Source organism: Numida meleagris, chromosome 4 (genome assembly GCF_002078875.1).
Source record: "Numida meleagris isolate 19003 breed g44 Domestic line chromosome 4, NumMel1.0, whole genome shotgun sequence".
Classification (NCBI taxonomy): Eukaryota; Metazoa; Chordata; class Aves; order Galliformes; family Numididae; genus Numida; species Numida meleagris.
In genome coordinates, this window is record NC_034412.1 from 88,080,801 (window position 1) to 88,091,632 (window position 10,832).

The 10,832-nt window shown below is 47.8% G+C and overlaps 1 protein-coding gene across 1 annotated transcript; it reads right to left on the minus strand.

Annotated features, from left to right (window-relative positions):
- HMX1 (H6 family homeobox 1) lies at positions 1-2,954 on the minus strand. The gene is made up of 2 exons (XM_021393399.1): positions 2,637-2,954; positions 1-575 (listed from the first exon to the last, which is right to left on the minus strand). The coding sequence occupies exons 1-2, from the start codon at positions 2,884-2,886 to the stop codon at positions 1-3; spliced, it is 825 nt and encodes a 274-aa protein (XP_021249074.1). The 5' UTR covers positions 2,887-2,954.

The window sequence follows — 10,832 nt, forward strand, 5'->3', positions numbered from 1 at the left end:
TCAGACGAGTCCCGTCATCTGCGAGCGGAGGAAGGGGAGGGAGGCGGCGGGGAAGGTGCCCAGGGGGTAGCTGACACCGCCGGAGAAGCCCACCAAGGGGGGGGACATGTGGGGCAGGCTGAAGCCCAAGGCGCTGGCCGGCGAGTTCTCGTGGTACAAAATGGGGACCCGCACAATCCTTTGGGCGGCGTGGGAGAGGTTGGCCGCCTCCAAGTCGGCGGCGAGCTGCCGCTTCCACTTGTTGCGGCGGTTCTGGAACCAGATCTTCACCTGCGTCTCGGTGAGGTGCAGCGAGGCGGCCAGGCCGGCCCGCTCCGAGCTGCTCAGGTAGCGCTTCACGTCGAACGTGGACTCCAGTTGGAAGACCTGGCTGCGGCTGAACACCGTGCGCGTCTTCTTCTTGCGGCCGGCGGCTCGCTGCTCCGCTTCGCCCGCTTCCTCGTTTCGTTCCTCCTCTTCCTCGCGGCCTCCGGAGCTCGGCCGCCCGCCCGCGGGGCCCCGCGCCGCCGCCCGCCCGCCGCCGCCGCCCGCCCGCTCCGTGTCCTCGGGCAGCTCCGGCGAGTCCCGGTCGCTGGCTGCGGAGAGAGGCACAGCGCAGGGGTTGGGGGGGGCTCCGGGGAGCGGCTCCCCCCGCCCTGGCACCGGGAGGGGAAACAACGCCGTGCGGGAGCAGCGAGCCCGGGGCTGAGGCCGCTGCTAGCACGCCGTCCGTTGTGAAGAACTCCCAAATTGCGGCGAGCTCGTACACTCGCGCAAGTAAATACATAAAATATATGTCATGCATATATACACGTGTAAGTGCATACTCATACGTGTATATGTGTGCATACGTACCTATGTGCACACATATACCTATACACGTATACCTATATTCATACGTATGTATATGTATATAATATACATATACACTTATATATGCACGTATATAACATCTGTACACTTTATATGTTTTGTACACACATATGTACAGCATATACATGTCAATTTATATACACACGTATATATTCGTATAAGCATATATATACTTATATATATGCATATATGTGCTTGCACGTGTTTGGAATATATGTATATTTATACACATATTCCAAAGTATTTACGCGCATTTGTACACATATATTTACAAGAGCATATGTAAGTATGTTGGAGTGTGCGTAGTTGGGTTAAGTGTATCAGTGAGTGCGTGTCTATGAAGAAAGGGGGGACATAAATGCTTTGTTTCATGTTATTCTCAGCTGCATAAACCACATCGATGGGATCAGCTGCTCTAATATCGGGACATTGCCTCCAGCACGTCTCCGTGGTTGCCTATAGTATGTTTTCCAATTGGAGTTCTAAAGGGGGAAAAATTCTCATGTTTATAGAATAGAAGGAAAGAAGGAAAGAAGGAAAGAAAGAGAGAAAGAGAGAAAGAAGGAAAGAGAGAAAGAAAGAAAGAAAGAAAGAAAGAAAGAGAGAAAGAAAGAAAGAAAGAAAGAAAGAGAGAAAGAAAGAAAGAGAGAAAGAAAGAAAGAGAGAAAGAGAGAAAGAAAGAAAGAAAGAAAGAAAGAAAGAAAGAAAGAAAGAGAGAAAGAAAGAAAGAAAGAAAGAAGGAAAGAAGGAAAGAAGGAAAGAAAGAGAAAGAAAGAAAGAAGGAAAGAAGGAAAGAAGGAAAGAAAGAGAAAGAAAGAAAGAAAGAAAGAAAGAAAGAAAGAAAGAAAGAAAGAAAGAAAGAAAGAGAAAGAAAGAGAGAAAGAAAGAGGGAAAGAGGGAAAGAAGGAAAGAAGGAAAGAAGGAAAGAAGGAAAGAAAGAAAGAAAGAAAGAAAGAAAGAAAGAAAGAAAGAAAGAAAGAGATGTGAGGAAATCTAAACAGTTGTTTTAGTGGTCATTTTCTCTTTCTAGACCTACTTTAGAGAGAAATTGAAAATATGAATAAACACATCCCTGTAAAAGGAAACCTCTGGGTTATAAATCACGCCTCTACTCCTTACTGAGTAAGCGTGCGAACCCTATAGCCTCGCACAGAATCAAAGGGATGTGCCGAGGGACAATATTTTTTCTATCAGGATAAAAATAACCGCTGATCGCAGCCCGTAAACTTTTTCAGATGTTAATGTGTGCCCCGGAGCCCGGGTGGGAGGAGAAGCCTCTCCCTGCAGAGCCCCGCAGTGCGCGGAGAGCGGAGGGGAAGGGGCTGCGGAGCCTCGGCTGCACCGCGGGGACGGTGCTATAAGGCCAGCGATATAGGGCCGGTGCTAATGGCCCGGTGCTATAGAGTTCGGAAGAACTCTTCTACAGGGACGGTGCTCCCGGCTTTCGAGGTTACTGGGAAGGGTAAAGCAAGAAAAAGGAAGAAAAAAGGATAGAAATAAATAAAGGAAAAATGTCGAAGAGAGAGAACAGCTCCCGCTGTTGACATTTCGGGGCGAGCAGCAGGCGGGGCGGAGGCTCTCCAGGTGTCCAACAACCTGAGAGCATTTCCGGACATTTGGGCAGCCGAAATCTCCCGACAGAAGCGGGGTGAGGACTGCGAAGGTCGCCCCGGCAGCACCCCTCTCCCTCCCCACTCGGGGTCCGCGACGGGACCGGCCCCCCTGGGGAGGGGGCAGCAGCACCCCCCATCTCCTTCAGGACCCCGTAGGGAAAGGGAACTTACTGTCGGGGCTGGCGCAGCCCAGGAAAGCTCGGCGGTACCAACCGACGGCGGCGTCGCGGAGCGGGCAGCCCGCGGCTCCAAGACGCAGCGGGGAGTGGGGGCCGCAGCGCGGAGCTCCGCGCCCACCTCCGCCTCCCGCCGCCGCCCTCCGCGCCCCTCCGCCGCCCTCGGTGCCCAGCAGGTCCTCGATGAAAAAGGACGAGACGCGGGCAGATGTGGAGCCGGCGTTTTCCGTCGCTTCGTCCGGCATCGTCGGTAAAACAGCTGCGGGAGGGGGGTCCCGGCTCCGCCGGAGGGTAGCTCCTCGGCTCCCCGCTGCCCCGCGGCCGCCTCCTGCCTCTGCTTAGCCCCGTGGATGCTCTCCTGGTATAAAAGGGTTTTTTTCCGGAGTAATCATTTCAGATCGCGGTTTGCCATCATTTCCTGCAAGCTAGGAGGGGAGGGGGGAGGAGGAGGAAGGGAAGGGAATGGGGAAGAAAAAAAAAAAAAAGCAACCCGACAACCCATCGGAGGCGCCAGATTCTGCGCGAAAACGATAATAACGAAATAAAAATGTCATGCGAGTTAAACGCTGTACACGAGAGGGGGGGATCCTGGGATTGGAGGAGCGCGGCGGCAAATGGGATTTCCGCAGGGGAAGCGCAGGGCGATGGCTGAGCGGGGCCGGGGTCGGGCGCTGCTGTGTGTGTGCGTGTGTCCGTGTGTCCGTGTGTGCGTGTGCGCGCCGCCCCGGGGCTGCCACTCACGAGCTCCTTATTTAGGTCAATTAGGGAGCAAATCCCTGCGCGGGGGGAGCGGCGGTGCCGGCCCCGGCACACGGGCAGCAGCCGGGGGGTGGGGGGCATGACCACTGAGTGTCTCGGCCTTGCCATTGGCTGCAGAGGGCTGAGCGGGCAGCCCGGCCAGCCAATGGGCTCGGCGAACATCGAGCTTATATTAATATCATTAATAATAATCAACCTTCCCCCCACACCCCCCCGGCCTCTGAGCGCGGCAGCAGCGGAGCTTTCATGTCGGCGGAGATGGATGGAGGAGATGGAGGAGACGCGCCCTCCGCAGCCCGGCCCTGCAGCCATCATCCGGGGGGCGGTGGGGATCGGGGAGGGGGCGAGGGGCGTTCTGCCCCGGAGAGCACCCGAATGTGCGAGGCCGCGCACTGGAGGCACCGGAGAGAGGGGGACCTTTGTCTGCGAGGTCTCTCGAGGGCGCCTGGGTGTTCGGAGCACGGTGAGTGCTGTTTAACCTATTCCTTTCTGTGTGTATACCTACACATATATTTATTATAGCCATATTTGTTATATGTGTATGTATTTATTATATGTGGACATGTTTATTTGTTATATGCATTTATTTATTTATTTATTTACTCCTTGTATGTATGTATGTATGTATGTACGTATATACATAACACCTCTAAGTATTCAGACATGACTTCACGCAGAGTCACAGCCATGCTCCCCACTTCCCAAAGCCTCCCTGTGCCCCACTGCCTAAGGTGCTGCCTGCTCTGAGCCCAACATTCCCTCCCCATTATGACTTTTTAATTGTTGTTACCGCATGAGCGGAAAGCCCTAAATCTCCCCTCTGCCTGTTCCCTTCTCCCGAGCTTTCCAGATGGGACAGGGATCCCCAGCAAACCCCAGAGCGGGGCAGAACAGTGACCCTCTGCCTTCATTCCTGAGACCAGACAGGACACATCTGTCGATCCTGAGAGCACATTGGGGAACGAGGGTAGGGTGAGTACACCAATGCCCTGAGCACCCCTCATCCACGTCACTGTCCTCTGCTTCTTCCGGGGCTGTGGGAGCAAATTTATCTCAGAGGCGGTGCCCACCTGTGGGCAGCTCCCAGGCACCCCCGGCCCAGCCCCGCTTGTCCCCACGCTGTTGCCTGGGGATAGGGGCGGCCGAGAGCGGCCTGATCTCCTGCTGGGGGATGGCGGGGGCTGCTCTGAGGTCAAGGCCTATCCAGAGAAAGAAGGAAAAGAGACAGAAAAAGGGAAGAGGGGGAAGGAGAGGAAGAAAGAGGGAGAAAAAGAAGGAAAGAAAGAAAGGTGGAAAGGAGGAAAGAAAATAAAGATTTCCCCTTCCAAAGATTCCAGCAAAATGCAATCGGAGCTCTGAACTGAGCTCTGGAAGAGCAGCAGCATACAGTGGCATGTTCAGATTTCTGTCCTACCTGGACACAGACCTAGGAGCAAAACCAGGCAAGAGCATGTTGGTCACTTGTTGCCCAGGAGTGATGCTTGCTGACATCACCATTCTGCTCTCCCCATACTTTACTATATAGGAATTACGAGTCTGACCAATATGTCTTAAGAATCTATAAACCGTCTGCTCTGTTTCACTGGCAGACTTGGAAAATATATGAGTACTTTCCGGAATAAAGAGAAGAATGTGGATGCTGGTTACTCCTATATATTTTATATCCAACGTGCAAACAATATGCATGTAGCCTGTGCCCATATTTTATAATGTGTTCCTACAGCGTAGTCATGTAACTTACGTAATATTGCTTGCTTTCTATTTAGAAATACTGTAATAAAAACAGTAAGAATAAATTCACTCTTGCTTTCTTCTTTTCTTCTTTTTTCTTTAAGACAGTCTGCTGTGCCATAACCCTGACCTGTGTTTGTGGAGTCAAGAATACTGACATATCCTTGAAGCACAAGCTCAGTAGGTGTATAATTCTATACCTGCAAATACAGCACTTGCACAGACATGTCCGTGAGTATGAACCATCTTTAAAGCTTGCTGATGTGTTTACGTACCTTTAGCATAGCTGTAGCAACACGACCACTGTCACTTTTTGCTGTTTGTCTTTGTGCTTATTATAATGATAGGAAGTAGGAGAAGAAGGTGTGTGCTCACTGCATCCACATGCAGGGTTCTGTTCAGAGCGCAGGAAAAGCACCCAGCGATTTTCAGCACTTATTTCCAGAAGGACACCCGGAGGCGAAGCCCTGCAGATGCCGCACTCCTCCTGGTACAGCCCCGGGTACCGCGGGCGGGGGTGCCCCTGGCCCCCTCCGCGGGGCGACAACGGGACCTCTCCGTCTCCTTTCCCAAGTCCCACTCTCTCCGGTCGCTGTGCACGAGAAACTATTTTTCTTTATGTTGCAGGTCTACGTTTTTCTCCCGTACGTCCTGGAGCTGGGGACTGCCGCGGCCGTCCCTCTGAGCACCTCCGTCCTGGTCCGCAGCCCGGCACTGGGTGTGGTGCCGGTAGGTGACAGCCTCTCAGGGCCACCCCCTCCCGTTTCCTCCCCACCTCCGAGGAATCCTGAGCCTTCGCTCAACGCATAAAGCGAGGGGAAGGGAGGAGCGGGGTCTCGGGCTCCGAGAGGACGAAGAGCTGCATTTGGGGCGGAAAGGGTGCGAATAAGTGCGGCAAGAGACATCTCCAGCACGGGGTGCCGGCCCCATGGAGCGGAGCGGGCCTCCAAAGTAAATGTAATTCCCCCACCTGCGTTTGATGTCTCCCCTTACTCTCCCCCCACCAGCACTGCCTCGATACGCCGTAAAATAAAACCGAAACGAACGGTAGCCTTGAGCGCTCGCTCCCTAACCTCTGCTCCACACTGGTTTTAGGAGCGTCCGGTGGGTTTGGAGTCCAAAGATTTGCAGGAGCGCTGCGACGGGAGTGGGAGTGGGAAAGGGCTCTCCCTCCTCCGTACCCACAGAGGCACTCCGTGCCTATCGTCTTCCCGACAGCCCCGACGGCAGCGCTGCTGGGAAAGGTCCTGGGCCAGCATTCGCCTCTGGTAGAGATGCATTTATATAGATACAGATGCATGTATGGAAGTATATGCATTTAAATAATAATAATAAAAAAGTATTGCAAACAGGTTCACCTTAACTATGAAAACAAAGCAAATAAAAGATGGTATGAGCATCTTCAGCAAACCACTAACAATGCTACGAGAAATAAATGGCAGCAAGTTTTTTCAGTGCCCAACGGTCCTTTAGAAAATTAGAGATGGTGGAAACTTTTGGATATCTCCCTTTAAAAAGATGCATAAAGTAAAACAAATGATCGACCTGAAACAGGTTGCCTGGCCTCTGCGTGATGGCTTCCTCCACCCCTAAGGACCTTAGGGGACTTTTTTAGGGAGAACTTTTCCTATTTCAAGACTGCTACACAAGTCGTGCTGACTCCCATGAATGTATTCATTATTCACAGAGTCACTAAGTGCTCTGCATGGAAACTTCCAGTCCTCGCATGTCCTGACTCTCACTGTTGCCTGTTAAGTGTTTGTTACGGATGGCATGCCATTGGGAGCATGAATCTCATGGTTTCAGTGCTGTTTCTTTCCTTTTAATCCATGATAAATGATCAAAGAGGGGAATGTCCCTGGGTAGATGAATAAATAAATGAAGAAAAAAGTTTGAGAATGATTTGAGGGAATATGTATTCTCATGTGTTAAAATTTGGAAATATTTATTAATTTCTTGACTGGAGGTTAGAAGAAAATAGATCATCAACAAATTCTGTGATACACTAAAAAAAAAAAAAAAAGTAGTCCCTACTGAAAAGAGCTAACAATTGTTCGAAAGTGACTTTTCCAGAAAGGTCTTCGGCATTGATTTCATTATAACATTTTAACACAAGGTTTTTTTTTTCTATGTACTGTGTCAGAATGCATAGTTTTATTGGTACTGGTTAGGGTCAGCCACAGGAGAATTACGGAGGTCATGTGAAATAGGTGCCAGTAAAGATTTTATTATTGTTATACAGACAAAGGAGCATTATGGAAAGAGATCCTTACCATACCTAAACATGGATATTTTGTTCTGTTAACAATCAAGCCGGAAAACACAAAGACACAGTTAAAAAAAAAAAAAAAAGCAACTTTTCAGAGCCATTGGGCATTAACCTATTATCCTAAAACTTTTGGAATTGAATTCCCTCATAAAATGAAGGTCTCCTGAAATGAAAGATTGTACATGACTTTTTATGTTGCCTAAATCAAAAGCTGAAGGGGGAAAATATTGCACTGTCACAACAAAATGTAGCTGTTTCCACTGTGAAATCATTTTGTGCTGTATGTGCGTTACACAAGGTGAGAAAATTGAGTTATACTTAATTGCCAGGATAGCCTTCAGCTGTGGTTTGTATCTACCTACAGTTTGAAATGGAAGATTTCCTATCAATGTAGTGGAAATACTGTTCTCCTTCCCTCAGCCTATCTTGAATGATTTTAGTAAATCATTGTTAAGGACCACACTGAACCTCCCCCATATGCTGATACACTGGATTCTTAGACTCAACTTCAACAACTCTTGGAACTTGGTGAATTCAGTGAGAACTCCGACCTTCTCAGATATGACCATCTCAAGAGTCTCAGATTAATTCCAGGAAGGAGACAAATTCAATCACAGCAAGTATTAAGAGCTGTACTGTACAAAACATTCTTTGTATTTTTACAGTATTGTAAAAGGAAAATTGATGCTTAGATCAATGTCATCCCCCCGGTACTGCAAAAAGTTATATTAGCTTTTGCATTTTGACAGTAAAATGTTTAAAATGGTATATACTGTAAGGTGAAGTTTTAGGAAAACTTGTGAAGATTACATGGACCCTCATTCTATACAAAATCTCCCATATTTTTGAGTTGCATTAATAAGAAGCAAGTGTGCTCTCCATAGATAGGAAGCAGAAAACATCTACTTCCCACTGACCTGTAATTCATTTATCACATCAGAGGACAACAAGCCAAGCTTTAAACCTGCTGTTAGATCAAGGAGAGTATTTTTCATTGTCATGTGAAAACTACACTTTTGCAAATCATATTTGAATGAGCATATATTTCCGCCTCACCCCCAAAAATCCTCTATCACCCATGATATATATACATATGTAAACACATGAATTTTTCAATCAGCTCAGAAATAGCCTTTACAGAAATCAATGAGTAGTTAGAGTTTATGTGAGTCATTAAAATCTGGGGATGAAAAGAATATTCAAGTGGTTCTGTGATGTATTAGAAATGGTTTTGCAATATTACAGCATATGTGGAGATACATATCTGGAGATATATACAGTTACATACATATGAATATGTTTATTATGGTATACACAAATTGCATTTGCACATAGCATGAAAGTAGTGTTGAAATGTCTTTAGAAAGGACTGGACCTAGTCAAAATGAATAATGTAGTGAACACAGATCCTAATGTAAATCTATGAAAAACCCAAATGCATTCATTTTCTTGTTCTGAATTATTTTGTTATCAAGACTGATTAGTCCTGGTAAACCCTGAAGCGGTAGGAAGGCTGTATCAGACATGGAGTGAACTCAGTGGTAGTTCAGCTCCGTTTGCTTTCTCTCAGCATGCAGCATTGAGATGTACTATCTTCCTCAGGATCTCAGTGGGGCTTGGCAGGAAATGCAGCCATATCAACTCCTTCTCATGAGATCCCCCTTTGACTTCGCAAACTCCCTGAGTTGTGTTACGAGGGTGCTAGCCAGTTCCCACAGTAATTCTTTGTGAAACCTGAACACCACAGCCCGCATTCTGCCCCTATGAAGGCATGAGAAGTCAACCTAGAAATGCATGCAGGCCTCTGGCTATGAATAACAAAATCTACACTGCAGTTAGCTGAAATTGGAGTGATAAATGGACTTGCTACAGGAAAATTTCCATCTCACACTTCGCAAATCCATGTAAACCCAGAGGAAGCTGTAGTCTTAATTTAATTGGAGAGGTCACTGGAGAGCTGGGCTAGAAGAGTTGAAGGTGCAGCCCTGAGGTGAGTCACAGGGGAATATCTCAGTGCTCTTTTTATCTCTTTTCCTGCAAGATTCTCCTCTCACATTTGCGTGGGAGGGATTCATCAAACTAAGTGGAGACATCCATGACAAGCCTTTGCATCCTGTGCTTCCCTTAAAGCCATTACATATCAACTCAACAATTTCTGTGCATTCAGGGGGTGACTGTCATATCAAGTAGGTCAGATGAACCATTCCCCACGTCTTCTTCCAACTGTCTGGTCTTGGAGAGTCTTTTTTGCTATTTCATGTCAGTAAATACCACGGTACAGACAGGTAAAGGACAGCCCTACAGGGAAGCAAAGAAGACACAGCTAACTGGATATTGTAAGGGAAGGCACCCAGTGGGAAGTGGGACTGCTCTCTTCAGCAAGCTTCTCAGTATCAGACCACAGATGACTTGGCACTCCCTTGTCCAGCTCAAATGCTCCGTACGCTTTGGCCTTCTTGGCCATGTGTATGTCAACAAGATAAAACTGGTCATTGCACAGGCTTAGGCAAATGTTTGTACGTAGTTCTCACTGTTAGCTCACTCCCCGGCAGAGAGAGCACTCACAAAGATAGCAAAGACTGGGGACTATTCCTGATATGTCCAGGACACAGTTTTGGAGAAGTAGAGTATGTAGTCTGGGGACCCAAAGCATGACACGACACTTGATCTCAGGATCAGGAGGGCACAGACCCAACCCAAAGCACCCATACCACTGTCATTCTTCTGGAAAGGGACAATGATTTCCCAAAACAGTGGGGAGAAAATGTGCCCTGTAATTGTGGTGTGGAGGCACAGGAGTTCGGGTAGGTTGTGGTGTGTGTTCTGCAAAGGAGCAGAGCCTCTGACTACTTGTCCTCCTCTTCCCAGCCACCACCCCTGCAAAACACACCCCTGGCAAACAGCGGCCCTTTAGCAGTATTTATAGCTATATCTCTATCTGATGAACCACTCTCTAAAAGTAGGCTAACTCAAAACATACCACATTGCTGCTTGGAAATGCAGATGTGAAGGGATATCTGGTTCTAATACACAGATCACCTTATGGTGTGGCAGGTTTCAGTTTCCACAATAGAGAGTGCATTTGTGCTAGGAGTGATTTAAGCCATTTGGGACCTTCAAAAGCAGAAACCCTTCATGAACATTATTGGAAATGACTGAGCTTGCTGAAAAAAATAAAAGGGAAGAGAAACTAGAGGAGTGATCCAAGATCACACACATCTAAAGGGTGGAAGAGAAGACTTCTCCAAAGAGTTACTCTTTTCACAGAAAACACCTAAATTGAGTGTGAGACAAATATCTCTATTCCTTTGTTAAAGTCCTACTAAAGCCAATGGAACTGGTAACTTATTGCAAAAAAACCACCAGATTTAGTGGCAGTTATTTGCCATCATTTCTTCTATTGCATTTCATGCATTTTACTTTTTGCTGAGG